Genomic DNA, 19278 nt, shown 5'->3' on the forward strand with positions numbered 1-19278 from the left:
TCACTGATGGTTGCTAAGAGATGTTTGTAAACCTTCAGTTTTTTATCACGCGAGTGAAAAACGCATAAAAACACATTGCACTCACACAGAAAAAACTGAACGCAATCGCAGACAAAACTGACTGAATTTGCTTGCAAAATGGTGCAAGTTTCACTGAACGCATCCAGAGCCAATCCGTCACGCTCGTGTGAAAGGTGCCTTGGGGTACTTTCACACTAGCGTTTTTCTTTTCCGGCATAGAGTTCCATCACAGGGGCTCTGTACCGGAAAAGAACTGATCAGGCATATCCCCATGCATTCTGAATGGAGAGTAATCCATTCAGGATGCATCAGGATGTCTTCAGTTCAGTCGTTTTGACTGATCAGGCAAAAGAGAAAACCATAGCATGCTACAGTTTTATCTCCGGCGAAAAAAACTGTAGGAATGTATTAGTGCCGGATACAGCATTCAAAATACCGGAATGCCGGATCAGTCCTTCCGGCCTGCGCAGACCGGTAAAAATGTGAAAAAAAACACAAGACGAATCAGCCTGTCCACATGACAAGCGGAGAGACGGATCCGTTCTTGCAATGCATTTGTGAGACGGATCCGCATCCGGATACGTCTCACAAATGCTTTCAGTCACATCCAAATCGGCGGATCCTGCCCGCCGGATCACACTGCCGCAAGTGTGAAAGTAGCCTTAGGGTACGGCCTCGTGAGGCAGACTTTCCACTGTGGAAATCAGCGAGATAAGGGCTTATGCACACGACTGTATTTTGGGTCCACATGCGATGTTTGCGTATCGCATGCGGCCCCACTCATTTATATGCGTTTGCAAAAATTCGGGCAGCACACCGATGTCCTAACTGTGCTAACTGCATTTGTGCTCCCGTTCTGCTAAATTACAGAACATTTCCTATTCCTGTCCATTTTGTTGCCAAGAAGAGGTATTTATATAATAGGGAAAATAAGGAACGTGCGGGATGCACGCGGTCGGTATCCGTATTTTGGGGATCCATGATTTGCAGGCCACAAAACTGGGACAGGTGTGTGCATCAGGCCTTAATCAACATTCTGCAAATTCAAAATCTGTTGCGCGGTCTCTCTTATATCTCATTCACTTTTCTAGTACAATAAAACCACAAATTGCATTCACGCCCTGTGTGAACATACCCTAAAACCGGCAGTGCAACTTAATATTGTCTCACAGCTGGTCAAAAAGGGGACTTGCGACTAAAATAGTCTACAATAGTCGCAAGTCCCTTGATAAATGACCCCAATTGTTTTTTTTTTGCCGTTAATACAGAAATGAAGTGAAGCATGTCTGCAATGAAACCTAAAAACTCAGGGTGTCAATTACTATGCTGAAAATAAAATTAGGCTCATTTCAGGCGGAGATGGCGACAACTAACCATTGTGCTGTTATCTGTGCCTGAAATAAGCCTAATCTGCAACTACGTCCCGCTCACGGCAGTTCTAAAATTGTGGTCGTGGCGTGGGCGGGCCGGTAGGCCTGTCTCTTTCACCATTTTCTACACCTGTTTTAGGCGTAGAAAATGGTCTAAATGTAAGACGGCTCGGAAGCCGTCTTACATTTAGAACCGGTGCTGGATGCGCCAAAGTTATGGAGAGGCCTGCGACTTCATAGCTTCGGTGGATCCACCGCCAGCTATGGGCCTTTATTAAGACCAGCACCGGTCTTAATAAATATGCCCCTCAGGTTCCACTGAGGCCTCTTTCACACAAGCGATGCGGAATGAGTCAGGGCCCATTCAGAGAAACACTGATGGTTTTGCATGCAAATTGCATAAATTTTTCACTTGTGTGAAGAAAAACTGAACACACGACATCTCCTCCATTCATTTCTATGGGACAGGGCTGTGTGAAAAACGGACACTATAGACCACAAATGAACAGACAATCAGAATAAGGCTACATGCACACGACCGTGTGCTCCCCGTGGCCGTATTGCGGCCCGCATACAGCGAGTCTGCAATACACAGGCACCGGCCGTGTGCATTCCGCATCACGGATCGCAGACCCATTCACTTGAATGGGTCCGCAATCACGGAGATGCGGAATGGAGGCATGGATCAGAACCCCACGGAAGCACTACGGAGTGCTTCCGTGGTGTTTGTGGCCGTGGCTCCGCAAAAAAGTAGAGCATGCACTTGCTCATGTGAAATTAGCCTTAAAGGGCTTCTGTCACCCCACTAAAGTGATTTTTTTTTTTTGGGCTAGTTAAATTAGTTATATTGCGATCTATGAAAATATAATGGTGTTACTTACTTTGATCCAGCAGTTTCTTCCAAAAACGAAGTTTTAGAATATGTAAATTAGGTCTCTACCAGCAAGTAGGGCGGCTACTTGCTGGTAGCTGCTGCAGAAAATTAGGCCTGTGCCGATGACGTCTTCTATTTAGGTGATGTCATCGGCGCAGGCGCACTGAGGGAGTGCTGAGGAGACGAGGCTCCTCATCTCAGAGCGCCTGCGCCGAATGAACACAGGCGCGCGATTTTTGAAATGCCAACAGGGCTGGCCGGAGGAGGAGATCGCGGCTGGCCCTGTCAATCAACACGATGAGGGGGCGGTTTTCTGCAGCAGCTACCAGCAAGTAGCCGCCCTACTTGCTGGTAGAGACCTAATTTACATATTATAAAACTTCGTTTTTGGAAGAAACTGCTGGATCAAAGTAAGTAACACCATTATATTTTCATAGATCGCAATATAACTAATTTAACTAGCCCAAAAAAAAAAAATCACTTTAGTGGGGTGACAGAAGCCCTTTAAGGCTCATGCACGCGACAGTTGTGGTTTTGCAGATCCGCAAAGCATGGTTACCAGCTGTGTGCGTTCAGCATTTTGCATAACGGAATGGCAGGCCCATAATAGAACAGTCCTATCCTTGTCTGTAATGTGGACAATTTTTTATTTATTTTTTTACAGCGGACAGTGAATAGCAGCCATCCAAAAAAAAAACGACAGGTCTGTTTTTAACAGCCATATAGACAGGAGTGCGCTCATCTAACAGATACAAGGGTCTTTTAAGAATTTTTAAAAAAAAATAAAAAATTCTCACCCCATCCACTTGAACGCGTGGGGATACTCGCTCCTCAAACCCTTACTATTTGCTGAATACAGAGGACCCGCACTCCCAGCCTTGTGATGTCAGGTCCTGCTGCATCCAGGTAATAATGAAGGTTTGAGGAGCGAGCGTCTCCACACGTTCAAGTGGATGGGGTGAGAATTTTATAGTAAATCTAGCAGGCCACACTAAACCCAGCCACTTTCCTGAAGATTATAAAGTCAAATATTATGGCACAAGTATGGTGTGCGCCATTATTTGCGACTTTTTTTACACCACAAAAAGGCTTTTATCAATGTCTCCCAGTACATTGTGGGAATGTAGCCTTCATCTCAAGCCCGTAGCCAGATCTAAGAAGCAATGTGGACTGTAATATGCACCTGGAGAGCTGTAGAAAATAGGCGTCCAGTCCTCGACATATGTCCCAGAAGCTGCAGAACTGAAACAAGGCAGGAAGACACCAAGGCCTTCATCGACCGGTAAAACAGGTATTTCTTTCCTACACTTTGTGAGTCACTAACAGAAATTCAGTGGTGAGCCTTTTATCTTAAATTTCAGCTTTTGGGCGGATGAGCGCTGTCATTTCAGAACAATCCAACCCAGGGACAAAGCGGCATATATTAGTGAGGGAGGGATGATGAATTATTAACAGAGGCTTCGGCACAATGCTGAGCAGTGAAACCTTAGACCGAGCTCGGAGCAGAAAGCACACTTCTTCTGTAGATCACCAACTGTAACTGATCCTGGGGCTCATGGAGACACCACTTCTTCTAAGACGGTAAACGGCGGCCACAGCCAAGCTTTACTTCCACCTCCAAGGTTCTCAGCACCAGGGTAGATGAAGGAGCTGGAAGCATGAAATGTTTGTGCCCATTCACACCAACTGTAGGAATGTTCAATGTCATACCGACACTGAAATGGCCTACAGCACCACAAGGATGTAGATATAGGCAATAATCAATGGTATAAGAATATCTACATCTACTTTTGTGACGATGTCTATGCCCTTAGGCCACATTCACATCTCCAGTTTCTGGCAGGCTGTTGCTGAAGAGAGTGAACTTTCCGACATAAATGCCTGTTTCGGCCAGACAAATATGTTTTTTGTCTGGGTGACAGCTGGCATTGATGCCGGATCATCTCTAATGGAGATGTGAACGCGGCCTTTGAACGTCTTCACCCTTCACAAAGTACAATGCGGATTATGCACGGGTTTTCTGTGCAGACTTGGAAGAGGCCTAACTGGTTAAATCTCCAATGCTCCCTGCCGGTCTTCGGTCACTTTTTCTGCAACAATGCCATGCAGTAGTACAACCACGACTGCTGCAGCCAATCGCTTTTTAGTGGTGATGTGTATACAACACATGACCACTGAGGCCAGTGACTGGCTGCAGCAGACACCAATGTACTCGACCTAATCACTGCAGGACAGGTAAAGAAAAACCAGCAGGGAACACCAGAGATCGACAAGAGATTCAACAGGTGAGTAACCATTGGTTTTGTTTTGTTTGTTTTTTTCATTTTAGAACATTTGACAGTTTAATTTTTAAAACTCTCAGACAAGCCATTATTTAAAAAATCACTGTGTATGGAGGGCAGTATACCCAAGCAGTGTACAAAATTGTAAGAGTTTAGTCATCTGTAGCTGAAATAGCTGCAATGGGAAGAAGGTCTAAGGCTGTGTTCACATCTGCCATAGATTACTATTTGCTATTACTGGATGCTGATGGTTGGTATGGCAGCCACAGACCTAAGAACTGTCCCATACAGAAGCCTACTGGGCCCTGCCAGAGAAACAGCACAGGCATACTACACTGCCGTACAGAAGAAGCGGGTTTATTACATGAGAAAGGGTGCAAAAAAAATGTAGTAAGATATATATTTTTTTTTTTAAAAGCTTGAATTATTACTTTTGTTCATCAACTTCACAAGAACAGAATAAAAAGCAATCAAAAAGTCTTGTCTACCCTGAAATGGTACCAATGGAAACTTCAACTCACCCTGCAAAAAAAATAAAAATTCATACAGCTCTGTATTATTACACAATATGCACCTCAAATTGGTTCCAAAAACTACAACCGACAAAAACGGAAATATATATTGTAAAAAAAAAAAAAAAAAAAAAAAACCTGTGTCAAACACAAAAGTTATGGAAAAAAAACAAAATAATTTATGTTTCCTTGGTCATTAGGGCCAATACTGATTTGTCACTAAGGGGTAAAGATAATCAATTTCACACCGGTGGAGGTCTACATAGTAGTGGTGGTGGTGCACTACAACTCTTTGTCCCGTACAAATGAAAGGGGAGGAAGCTGTAATTACCCTGTCAATCAGTGACTAACGGGAAGCGATGTTCGGAGCACCTCATTAGCATAAAAGTGGTATTTTCTCGAAAATGACAGACTGGATTGCCACACTCAGCGTGATCAACCCGACCAGGCAGTACACCTGGTTTACTAGGGTTGATCATGCTGACAGATGCTCTGTAAGTGACTTGGTGGGGGTATATTTCTTTATAGTCACAATGAGCTGCAGCATTTTTGGCAAAAACAATGACTAAACACATGACTAAAAGTGCAGAAAAATGATAATCCAGCCTAATGTGCGCAGGGCACGTGTGGCCACCCACACTGGTTTTAACGGCAAGAAGTGGCATGCCTATTCTGTTTCTGGTGCAAATTTTCCACCAACAACAACGGGGAGTGGATTTTAAGTGCAACATTGTTTGATTTTTTTTACATGGATCCGTGACGGAAATTGCTAAAACGGGTGGCAAATGTGCATAACGGATGCAGAGAATACGTTTTTTTTTCCCAGGATGTTATTTTCTGTTCCAAAAATATAGCTGTAATGTGAACGCCCCCTAATAAAGTGGGTGACGGGAGTCAGACTCCCACCAATCTGATACTGATGACTAGGGATGAGCGAATCGACTTCGGATAAAACATCCAAAGTCAATTCGCATAAAACTTTGTTCTAATATAGCATTTGTACTGGAAAAAAACGATTTCACAAACTCAGATTCGGTTCCAAGTGGTACCTTGGAACCGAACCCAAGTTCGGGAAATAGTTTTTTTACAGTAGAAATTTATGAAGTTATTTCGCAAAGTCTCACGCAAACAATAACTTTGGCTCATCGGAGCCAATACATTCTAATACTGTACTAGCTACTGCTCCATACAGTATTAGAACAAAGTTTTATGCAAATCGACTTCGGATGTTTCCCTACTGATGACCTACAAACACCAGCTGTACAGACCCCACAGACCTGTGTGAGATTAATTGGAGAATGGAACTACCAATGAGATCGGGCCACCCCCACAGTAAGGGCTCATGCACACGGCCGTTGCCCGGCCGTGGCCGTATTGCGGCCCGCATACGGCAGGTCTGCAATACACGGGCACCGGCTGTGTGTACCCCGCATTCACTAGAAAATGTTCTATTTTTTTACTGTGCGGACGGATCACAGATTTTTCCAGTGCATTGGGGACCACAAATTGCGGTCCCCAATGCACGGAACGGCCGCACGACTGTGTGCATGAGCCCTAAAGGTAAGTAGACTGGGAAGGTGTACATCCTCTGCTGCATTTCACACCTTAAAGGGGTTGTCCGGGTTCAGAGCTGAACCCGAACATACCCATAATTTCACCCAGGCAGCCCCCCTGATGTTAGCATCAGAGCATTTCATGCTCCGATGCTCTCCCTTGCCTTGCCCTGCGCAGGGCAAGGGCTCTTTTATTTACAATAACATACTGCCGGGTGGAGGCTTCTGCCCAGCAGTGTGTTTGGTGATGTGACCAGCTCTGATGGGCGGGCTTTAGCGCTGCCCTAGCCGTTTTACAGGCTAGGGCAGCGCTAAAGCCCGCCCATCAGTGCCGGTGACGTCTCCAGGCTCACTGCTGGGCAAAAGCCTCTGCCTGGCAGCCCTATGGAGAGCCCGGTTCATCACCGGAACTCCAGAAAATGCCTTTTCCCTGCCCGATTGAGTGCAGGGCAAAGGAGAGCATCGGAGCATGAACTGCTCTAATGCTCAATTCAGGGGGGCTGTCTGGGTGAAAATGGGGATATGTCCGGGTTCAGCTCTGAACCCGGACAACCCCTTTAAGTTCAAAGTTAAAACATCCTGCTGCTCTGCCCCCGCACTGCTGTCCGGCAGGAGGCAATGCTGTCAAGTGGCCATGGTTCTAGGTCAATACCTCCACAGTTCTGTTTGTGAGGTGACCTACAGGAGCTTTGGAAAGTTGTGTGGCTACACTGGTAAGCTGATAGAACTATGGCTGAGAAGATTGTTATATGTTTTGGTCTAGGGTCGAGGGTCTCAGCTGACTATACACATTAGGGCCTATTCAAGCAACAGTAAGGGCTCCATGCCCGTATTGCAGAATGGAAATGGAGGGTACGCAAGACATGGGAAGTGGCCGGGGGCACGGATCGGAAGCCCGTGGAAACACTACGAAGCGCTTCCGTGGGCTTTCAGTTCCATGCCTCCACACCACAAAAATAAAGACATGTCCTATCTTTTGCGGATCGCGGACCAATTCAAGTCAACAGGTCCGCACTGCAATACGTGATTCACGCGGCCGATGCACAGGCATGGCGACCATATGGTCGCACGAATAAGCCCTTAGATAGAAAATGGTTGCTGGTTGAGCAATTTGGTGAAGGTTCGTTTCGCAGACACGGCCATACACATTTTACATTGGCCGTTATAGTTGTTTAGAGTCGCCATATTATGTTCAACGAAACCGGGGGAAGGACGGAAGATCTTTCCGGGAACATTCTCTCAAGATCCTTCATCCACAGACAGTCCCATAAAAGACCTTTTGTTCAAAGATTATCAAACTAAAATATAAAACACACCCAATTTCTTTTCAGACGATGGTCTGTCATCAGTTGGATAAAACGGTCGTTAATTGTTTCACCCGAGGAACGATTATTTTGGTTGAAATCATTTGTTTTGATCAACTTTATTCTAAGGCCAGTTTCACACTATCAGCAGCCCCCAGATAAAGTCCTACTGTCTGTAAATGGTACCTGGAAGTGCAGACAACCCAGGAACGGTAGCTTATATATCTTGTCAGGTCCGGGGGCCTGCAGCTACAAGCGACCTGGTCTGGGGGGGGACTAGGGTAATGTATTTTGAGGTCTGGTCTGCTTTCCTTCCCTATGTGGTCTGTAAATGACATCTGGAAGTGCAGACAACCTAGGAACGGTAGTTTATGTCTTTTCTCCTGTAATGACCTTGGGGGGTCTGTGGAAATGCATTTTGACTGGGTCTGGTCTGCATATTGATAGAAATAAATGAGCAGAACGTGAAGACGACATCTTTGCTGTTCAGCCCTTCACATCAGACTTCACCTACAACTACAGATGTATGCGTTCTTATTTCGTATCTTCCTACATGACAATGGCGCATTAAATACACTCTTCCAGCGGCTTGTGTTGTCTTTCATGAGGCGATAAGACACTGCACCGTCTCGCAGAGACCAAGGAACAATGGAAGCATCCGCAGGAGAGTACCCCTGGTTTCTACAGTCAGAACACATGACATAGATATAAAAATGGAAAGAGGATTTCCAGGCCAAGAAGTCTTGAGCTGCAAGATGTGCCCACAAGCAGCAGAGAGGAACCACTTCCTGGACATGACACTACAGAGGCGGCCGCTGATAACAGCAGCCCAATGACTATGGATAAGAGAGCGGGAACGTGTGCACCTGCTGATCCCGTCACCCTGAGGCAATGTTCAGGCGAGGCTGCCCAGCCATACTGCTCACAGAGGAGGTCTAGAGCTCCTCACCCTAATAAACAAATCACTGGGTCACACCGTCTTGTACTCTGGATATCTGGGGTCTGTAGAGAAAAGATCACAGGCAATAAGGCCTCATTTTAAAGGGGCCCCCACTGTTGTATTTCCTGTTTGACAGAGGTCGCTTGGCCGCTGCAGCCAATGACTGCCCACTACGGTGCTGTGTCCCTCATGTGACATCACACATGGGGGACAATACCTGCTATAAAAAGTCAGAACCTGACTATTATAAGACCTGGGCTTGCTGTCAGTGGACAGGAACACTCTTGCTTCCTGCCATCATACAGCTGAGGAACATACTAGACATCATCTGCTCCGCTGTACGACAGATACCGCCAGTGCCAGGCAACGACTGATAAGATAGCAGGAAGGTGCGGCAGCGGTTAATCCATGGGGGTACCACAGCAAATACAAGTCACTTCCTGGAAAAGCTGGGTGACTACCAACATGGCTGACGTGACCACCTCCACTGAGCACTGACAGCAGTCATACATCACCTGGCACAGCCAGGCCCCTGAAGAAGCTGCAGTGACTGCTGTATTGGTGGTCACCCAGCTTTCCCAGGAACAGAGAGAACTAAGCACAGGTAACTGCAGACAGGAGGGGACAACTCCTATGAGCCGTGCAGCACGGGGCAGTGCCAGGAGGCGTCACTGAGGCTCCACCAGCTACTCACCAGGTTGAAGACCGTGTCCACCAGGTCTCTAGTGGTCACCTCCCCGACCTCCAGCAGTCCGCTGAGCACGGCGAACTTCATACGGATGCCCCTTATCGGCACCCCCGGGCCTAGAGCCTTGGCCCCTCCAGGGTCGGGGCCTTCTGCAGCTGCTCTCTCTTCACCTGTTGTCTGCACCTGTCTCTCCTGGCTGGCCATGGCTGAGGGCCCGCCGTGCCCTGCTGTCAGCGGGAGCGGGTCTCCGTCAGTACAGCAGTCCTGTGCGGGCAGAGCTCCCGGCCGGCACTAGGACTACAACACCGGCAACTCCTCCTGTCAGGTGCGCCGGGATGACCCCCTCTCTCACTCACTGCAGCGTCCTAGGAAGTGGCCGCTCGTCTCCTACAGCTCCGCCCTGCTATTGGTGTCTGTCACTGCTGCCCGCGCCGCTATTGGCTGTCAGTCGCGGGTTCTGTCAGGGCGGCTCTGTGATTGGTCCGCTTTTCCTTCCAGCGCTCTGATTGGCCAGTGCGGTAGCCTGCTAGTCTCCTCCTGCCCGCAGGTAAAGAGGCAGTGCTCCCCGGCATCACAAGGGCAGGGCGAGCTTCACCTGACACGTGGTGTGCGCCGGGTACCCGGGCGGAGCCACTGCTCCTGTGGTACTCACCTCCATGCCAGTCTACCCATACAAATGCAGCCCGCCCTCAGGATAAACGCATTTAGCGCCATGTTCACGTCCCCAAACTGCACTTTTTGTACATTGCGGCCGTTGATATTGTGCTTCCGTTTCTCTGACGCAGGACTCCTTCATGTTCACACAGCTAAAATGTGCCGCTGATTCAGCAGCAGAAAATTGCCATTGTCCACTGCTGAGTCCACGTTCAAAACACAATCAACAATTTCCCATTGACTTCAATGCAAAAAATAAAAAAATCTCCCTCCCCTTGTGCACACCTTGTAGCTGACTGCATTAGATTGTGGATTCTATAGAATTCATTGGAGAAGCGGAGAAACTTCAACCAAAAACTGTTCTACGACCACCACCAAAAGCGACCTGTTTACTGGGGGTCATTTATTACGTTCCTCTGGAGTAAAAATAGTTGTAAAGAGCATTTTTGGGACTAGTTTAACGCCTGTGTGACAGTATTTTGGCGCATTTCAAAGAAGAAGACCGGCACTTGTCAGTATTTTGGCGCACAGATGGGGCAGAGCAGGGTATGTTCGAGCTGGAGCTCTGGCCCCAGAAAATTTAATACTTTTTCGCCTGGAAACAGGTGTAAAAGAAGACAAAAAACCGCGCCAGCCATAGTTTTTAATACAGGTGCAAGTCTCATAATAAATTAGTCATATACTACAGCAGCGCAGGGTAGACAAGACTGGCGTAAAAGCCGGTCTAACGCTACATGCACACGACAGTGAAAAACGGACATGCGATGTACATTTTTTTAACGCCCATCACAAGTCTGTTTTAAGACCAATGGTAGTCTATGGGGTTATTACAAAAAAACTTTCAAATAGCTGGTATTCTTAGATATCAAATTCAGGTACCCTATAATTCCGTCACATAAACCAAGAAAACAGTGGGTTACCTTTAAAATATAACTTTTAATGATATATGTATATAAAACGCCCATATGTGAATAGTGCAAATTAAATGAGCGGGATATAATTTACCCCGATTTGGGTAGGTTTGTGGTTGTCTAGGGGAAAGGATAGTGGGGGAGGGGGCTGCTGGGTCTCTGCCCCTACTACGCACCCTAATTGTAGAGTCCCTGTCCTAACCACCGCACACCTCCTATACCGTCCCTATGTCCTTCCCTAAACAGTGCAATGACTGCCCAGCTTCGTCCTGAAGGGGGAGGAAAGAGGGGGGCAGGAGACCCTAAATCACAAGACCACCGACACAAGATGTTGTGTACCCAGGTCCCTGGGACACAACCAATCTATACAGCGCTTGGATTAATAAACCCTGCGTCCTGCATATCCCGGCACTCAGGCGTCACAATTCATGTAGACACCCAATTTCAATAGTGTGAGATCGATGCTGGAATATATGCTTAAAAGACACCATATGACAGCCCGACGCGTTTCTCTGGTCTTACCGGTTCATCAGGGGCCTTGACACATTGATGTCAGCAACAAAAATGGACTGTCCCTCCACTGGAGGGGGTCAATACAAGCATCACAACAAGATACACAGTAATCAGTAGCGAAAACTGTCTCAATATAAATGTCACTTCACACCCTCCCAATGTATTAGCAGCAGGGCTTTTTTTCTCAGAGAAAAAGTGGTGGAACTCACCCCCCCTCCCCTGGCCACGCCCCTACCCAACCCTAGGACCGCCCCCTACCCGCCCCTAAGACCCCCCACCCCATAACAGTGCCATCCACAGACCCCCCCCACCCCATAACAGTGCCATCCACAGACCCCCCTCCACCCCATAACAGTGCCACCCACAGACCCCCCCACCCCATAACAGTGCCATCCACAGACCCCCCTCCACCCCATAACAGTGCAATCCACAGACCCCCCCCCACCCCATAAAAGTGCCATCCACAGACCCCCCTCCACCCCATAACAGTGCCATCCACAGACCCCCCCCCACCCCATAACAGTGCCATCCACAGACCCCCCCACCCCATAACAGTGTCAGCCACAGACCCCCACCCCATAACAGTGTCATCCACAGACCCCCCATTGCCGCTCCAGTACAGTTATAAAATGTGTAATTAAATGAATAATGATTCATGCTGCCCCCTCAGTAGTATAACTTTCAATATATTGTACTCACAGGGCTACTGTTATCGTAATGCAGTCCGGCCGGGCAGACGAGCGGCAGCGTCACTGACTGACGTCACGTGCCTGCGCCGCCTACTTTATGAATCAAGTAGGCGGCGCAGGCACGTGACGTCAGTCAGTGACGCTGCCGCTCGTCTGCCCGGCCGGCCTGCATTACGATAACAGTAGCCCTGTGAGTACAATATATTGAAAGTTATACTACTGAGGGGGCAGCATGAATCATTATTCATTTAATTACACATTTTATAAGTCTCTACTGGAGCTGCGGGGCCGGAGCACAGTGAACGTACCGGCCCCCAGCTCCTCCTCCCAGTCCCTCCCCGCTGATACATCGCAGGCTGCGATGTCAAAAGGTGGCGGAACGCCGTTCCGGTGCGTTCCGCCAGAAAAAAAGCCCTGATTAGCAGTATACCATTATGCCAAAACTACATAGGGCGGTTTGAACAAAAGGATTACTTATCTTTAGGAGAGACAGTCAGTGGACATGTTCCCAAGATTGCAGGCCTCGCAACGTATTTCCTGCTGGCCTGACAGCTGGATCCCGCGTATGGCAGTACCGCTCCGACAGCCGGCACGGCCGCACTATTTAAAGCCGCCCGCGCTGTCCAGAGACCGCCCATCCTTCCGATCACATGATCCATCACGTGACCGCAACGTCATGGTCACGTGCGGTAACATGTGATCGTAGGTCCTGCTACCACACTGCATCGGAATGAGGTACGTGGGGAGGCAGCCAGGTAGGGGGCGGGCAAGAAATGTTCGAACCCCGCCCACCTCTCCCATGTACAAGAGTACCCTATGGAGGTATTAGATATTAACCCCCGTGGGAGTAGAGCGGCAACTAATGTGCGGGGGTTAACTTAAAGGGCAATGTATCCCCACACCTTATATTAGACTAGGAAATCAAATCCATATATAGGGGGAGCTGTTCTTTACCTAGTAGTGCCAGAAACGTTGCCCAGAGTATTTAGATGCCAGTGGAGGATTCAAAGGCTATGAACTGAAATCATTCACATCGTCCCCTACCCATCACATAGGGATCTTGCTAATGCATTCACTAGTCATGAGAAATTCCAAGAAAGAAAGTATGTCTCCACAGCAAGATAGGCAGAGTAAACTAGACCTATATTGAGAGCTGCGCAGGAGGCTTGGGGTTATTTCAAATGAAACAGCCAAAGGAAAGCTGTTCATTTAGACCCCTTGGTTGGACACTTTTTAATTAAAAAATCCAGCAAGTTTCTCTTTGAAGGATTTTTTTGGTCCCAATCTCCCCCCCTGGAAGGGGGTAGGACAGCTTCAATGCCCATAAACCGGACCCGTGAGTAGTCCCCCCATGGGCCAATGTCACATGGCGCGCCACGGGGTATCTCTTCCTTGACGTAGATCCCCCAGGTGTTCCCCTATCCTCCTGCGCAGCTCCCGTCTTGTCTTGCCAACATATTCAAGGCCACAGCCACATTGCGCCCGATATATTACCCCTCTTGTGCGGCAATTCACAAATTGTTTAATGTCATACGTTTTGTTAGTCACATGACTCTTGAAGGTGTGGCCCTGCCTGATATACGGGCATGCGATGCATCCACTACAATGGTACGAGCCCCAAGGTGGTCTCAGCCAAGTAGTTTGTGCTGTAGTTGTCCCAGAGTAGTGGCTATGTACCACATGATCCCGTATGTTGCGTCCTCTGCGGTAAGTTACTTGTCACGTCACATGACCCTCACTCCCCACTATAAATACAGGCAGCCTGCTGGCCACAGGTTGCCTGTTAATTTAGGTTCCTGGCAGTTGTTGGATACCTGTGTACTTACCTGATCCTGTTCCCTGACGATCCTTTGCCTGCTCCTCCTGTACTGCGCATCCTTCCTGGTATATTGACCTCGGCTTCCACCTGACTATTCTTTGCGGACTCCTTTGGTACTTATCAACTCTCCTGGTATTTATGACCCCGGCTTCTCCTGACCTTTCTTTGCTTATCCCTCTGTACTGTGTTGTCCTCTTGGTTTTGACCTGGTCCGTTCACTATCCGTTATTTGTCTTGTCTGTCCTTCCCGCACGTATACTAAGTTAGGGACTGCCGTCCAGTTGTCCCCTGTCATCAGGACTCGTGAGGCAAGTAGGCAGGGCCAGGGGTGAGGGTGGAGCGCAGTGGTCACTATCCTCCCCCCTGTGTGTGTGTGTACGTGACCGTTACACCTCCTATACCGTGCCTATGTCCTTCCCTAAACAGTGCAATGACTGCCCAGCTTCGTCCTGAAGGGGGAGGAAAGAGGGGGGCAGGAGACCCTAAATCACAAGACCACCTACACAAGATGTTGTGTACCCAGGTCCCTGGGACACAACCAATCTATACAGCGCTTTTCATTAATAAACCCTGCGTCCTGCATATCCAGGCACTCAGGCGTCACAATTCATGTACAGTAGACACCCAATTTCAATAGTGTGAAATCGATGCTGGAATATATGCTTAAAAGACACCATATGACAGCCCGACGCGTTTCTCTGGTCTTACCGGTTCATCAGGGGCCTTGACACATTGATGTCAGCAACAAAAATGGACTGTCCCTCTACTGGAGGGGGTCAATACAAGCATCACAACAAGATACACAGTAATCAGTAGCGAAAACTGTCTCAATATAAATGTCACTTCACAACCTCCCAATGTATTAGCTGCAGCAGTATACCATTATGCCAAAACTACATAGGGCGGTTTGAACAAAAGGATTACTTATCTTTAGGAGAGACAGTCAGTGGACATGTTCCCAAGATTGCAGGCCTCGCATCGTATTTCCTGCTGGCCTGACAGCTGGATCCCGCGTATGGCAGTACCGCTCCGACAGCCGGCACGGCTGCACTATTTAAAGCAGCCCGCGCTGTCCAGAGACCGCCCATCCTTCCGATCACATGATCCATCACGTGACCGCAACGTCATGGTCACGTGGGGTAACATGTGATCGTAGGTCCTGCGACCACACTGCATCGGAAGTCTATGGGGTTATTCACACAGCAGTTTTTTTGACTGTCAGTGAAAAACAGATGTCAAAAAATAGGACATGTTCTATTTTGTCCGTTGTTTACTGACAGACTGCCCCCATATAATTGAATGGGTCAATTTTTAACGTTTGTTTCTTAAAGGCATCAGTGAAATAAACATCCATTAAAAATGCCCGTAGCATGTAGCCTTAGTAAACGTGCTCCACTCATTTTTCTGCTCCCCGACGTCAGACAGCCAGAGTGCCGTAACCTCGCGATGCGCGAGCTAGCGCATGTGCAGTGTCCTCATAGTGTTCCTTCCCTGTGCTGGCATCAGCCTCAGGGAAGGAACTGCGCATGCGCTAGCTTGCGCATCGCGAGATTATGGCGCTATGGCTACATCACAATTACTTCAGCTCTTGGCTCAATCACACCCTTCTCACACACCAAGAACCTATTAAATCAGTCGTCAGCCCTGACACACTCACCAGACCAAAAAAGTGAGACAAGCTGCCAGAGACGCAGAACAATTCTGGAAGAAAACCCACTCCATGGAAGACTTCATCTCATACAAACAAGCTGTTCTCAACTTCAAGTCTGCACTCACCTCTTCTAAACAGGAATACTTGACTACTCTCATATCATGACGTCACAACGTTGAGAGCATCAGATCTTTCCAGTGCAGAGCGAGTGTCAGCGCGTTTAAGTGGATAAAGAAAGTTTTTTATTTTGGGCACCAAGAAAAAGTTAGTAATTTACACTGGAGGCACTGTTGGGGGCATTTTATATACAGGGGACACTGCTGGGGGGATTTCATACATAAGGTGGCACTATTGGGGTGTATTTTATATTGGGGGAATACTATTGGGCAGGGGCATAGCTAAAGGCTTATGGGCCCTGGTGCAAGAGTTCAGCTTGGGCCCGCCTTCCTTCAGGGATTTGTGGTCAGGGGGCAGGGGACCACATTGCCTTTGTGCTGCCTGAGGCAAAAGTTCATATGGCACCCACCTACCTCCCAATGCCAAATTCTTGACCTAACCCCTTCCCTCCAGCCAGAGGTGTGAGGCTAGTTTCTCACTAGTGGCAAGGAACTCCGGCAGGCTGTACTGGCGGGTGAACAGCCTGTCGGATCCATGATGCCGCTAGTGCACGCGTTTCTTGCATCTAGTGTGAGTTTCTTGCATCTAGTGTGAAAGTACCCTAACTTGACCAGCATGCACTCTCTATAATACCGGTGTCTTCTGATGCAGCACAAGGGTCTTTGGGCCCCCTCAGGCTCCTGGGCCTGGTAGCGACTGCTACCTCTGCACCCCCTATAGCTGAGGGCATTTTATATACAGGGGCACTACTGGGAGGATTTTACTGTGGGGGACGTAATATATATACTAGGGTATTATAGAACCTTGCAAAACGCCAATTAAAAAACGGACAGACGGACAGAAAATGGATGCACAAATGGTTTAAAACTGGCCAGTGTGTCCAGTTTTCACGGCAGTTTTTTTCACTGTTGTGTGCAGGTAGCCTTATCAAAACTGGTGCAAAGGAAAACTGCCTTAGTTCCGGTTTGGTCTTTGAAAAATTAAAGGGTCAATCTGATTAAATGGGCAATTATGCCAGTTTTCCTTCGCACCAGTTTTGGCAAATTGCAGATCCTCAAAACATGGATGCCAGCCATGCGCATTCCACATATTACGGAACACACCAGCCGCCCATAATAGAACAGTCCTATCCTTGTCCGTAATGCGGACAATAATAGGACATGTTTTATTTTTTTGCGGAACAGACATACGCACGCAGAGTCATTTCCTTTGTTTTGGTTCCGCATACGTGCAGCAAAAAAAATTGAATGGACGCAGAAATAATACATTCGTGTGCATGAGCCCTTTGGCTGAGATCTCCTCATGTTTGTGAGACTGATGAGAAGAATAAACTACCTGTCCCTGTGGCAGAGGCTCAGTGGTCCAAACATTTGACAAATATTATCTGTGTATACTTTTCTGACCATATTTGAAAGTATAGGCATTTATATAAAATATCTACAGTTGTATTTCTTTTTGCAGTGTACTTTTTGTTGTTTTTTTTTAACTATATCTCTACTGTATAACTTCATAATAATGTGAATTATAGACCTAAGATAAAAATTCAGAAGATTAGTTGGGTTAGGGTACATTCACACTGCAGTTTGCTGTGTCCTCCTACTGAGCGTGCCATTTAGAGTACGTGGCACATTGACTTGAATGGAACTAGTAGAAATCCATGTGCTTCCTGCCAAAACAACCCATCCAAACAAAGAAGATGCTGGGACAGTGAGTTCCAGAGTCCGGGGTATGCACACAAGATATTTTGCAGATAATTGTGTAAAAAAGAAGGTCTTGTGAGGATCAGAGATTAAATGTGGGGATGTATCTAGAAAGCAAGTCAGAGATGTAAGGAGGGGACAGGTTGTGGACGGCCTCATATGTATTTGTTAGTATTTTAAGCTGAATTCGCTAGACAATGGGGAGCCAGTTGAGAATAGATTAGAGACGTGTGAGAGTGCTAGACGGGAGTCCGCAGAGGAGATTGCTGCAGTAGTCCAGATGGGAGATGACCAAGGCATGCACTAGCATCTTAGTTGAAACATGAGTGAGGAAGGAGAAAAAACTAGATATGTTCTTGTGATTTACAGCAACAGATGGAGGTGAGGGTTTGGATTTGTGGCTTGAAGGACAGGGTAAAATCAAATCTTATCTCCAGGCAGTGGACCTGTGACACTGGAGAAAGCATGGTGTTGTTACCGGAATGGATAGGTCAGGTAGGGGGGCTGAGTGGCATGGAGGAAAGATGATAATGTCTGTTTTAATGTTAAAGGGGTTCTGCACTTTGTTTAAACTGATGATCTATCCTCTGGATAGATCATCAGCATCTGATCGGCGGGGGTCCGACACCCGGGACCCCCGCCGATCAGCTGTTTGAGAAGGCAGCGGTGCTCCAGCAGCGCCGCGGCCTTCTCACTGTTTACCGCAGGCCCAGTGACGTCACGACTAGTATCACTGGCCTGGGCGGGGCTAAGCTCCATTGAAGTGAACAGAGCTTAGCCGCGCCCAGGCAAGTTGATACAAGTTGTGACGTCACTGGGCCGGCCGTAAACAGTGAGAAGGCTGCGGCGCTGCTGGAGTGCAGCTGCCTTCTCAAACAGCTGATCGGCGGGGGTCCCGGGTGTCGGACCCCTGCCATTTTGTCAGAATTCTGCTAAATAAAATTGTAAGGGGTTCACCTCAAATCACTATGCAGGTCTGTACTGGGAGGCTTCCCATGCTGACCTGAAAAGCCCTGGCTTCTGATCATGTCAGTGTGACTGGAAACGGTGCCCATCAGGTTTCTGTCTCTGTGTCCGGTGCTAGAGCTAGGTGGGCTGATTCATATCATTGCCTGTGATTTGGTTTGTGTACTCTAGGCTCTGTACTATGCGACTTACTACAGACTTCTCAGGGTTTTTTTTTACGTCTAGCTTGTTTTTGGATGATCCTTGTGGCTCCTGATTCTACTAACATCTACTCTGCTGGTAATCTCTGACTAGTTTTTGGATATTACCCCTCCATACTGCATTCATTGTGTTTGTTCTGGTTTTAACCCTGCTTACTGACTTTTCTTTTCCTCCATGGTCATTCAGGAAGGTCTACTACTTGTGTGACCGCATCATTATTCTGTTACCAGCTCCGCAGATTTATCCTGGGTTCCTAGCAGCCAAGTCCATCCTGCCTTGCGGTACAATTATTGGACTACCATCTTTCACATGCTCTTGACCTGTGCAGGGGTCCTTGTGCAGGGAGGATAGGAGATTATCTGTGATCATCCCCTGTTGTAAAGAATGGTTCCTCAGTGATCTATACAGATGTGTTATCTTTCACTGCAATCCTGCCTGTGATCATAATGAGATGACTGCTGAAAGGTGATATCAACAGCACAGGAAGTTTCCACCTATTATGAAGTTCAGTGA

The 19278-nt window shown here is 47.7% G+C and overlaps 1 protein-coding gene across 1 annotated transcript in view; it reads right to left on the reverse strand.

Moving 5' to 3' along the window:
- Nucleotides 1-9954, reverse strand: part of LRBA (LPS responsive beige-like anchor protein) — a 640201-nt gene extending 630247 nt beyond the window's left edge. The window contains exon 1 of the mRNA XM_040418535.1: nucleotides 9551-9954. Coding sequence (XP_040274469.1) covers nucleotides 9551-9748 — 198 coding nt within the window. The 5' untranslated portion in view covers nucleotides 9749-9954. The remainder of the gene's footprint in view (nucleotides 1-9550) is intronic.
- Between the last annotated feature and the right edge of the window lie 9324 nt (nucleotides 9955-19278).

This window comes from Bufo bufo, chromosome 2 (genome assembly GCF_905171765.1).
Source record: "Bufo bufo chromosome 2, aBufBuf1.1, whole genome shotgun sequence".
NCBI classification, from domain to species: domain Eukaryota; kingdom Metazoa; phylum Chordata; class Amphibia; order Anura; family Bufonidae; genus Bufo; species Bufo bufo.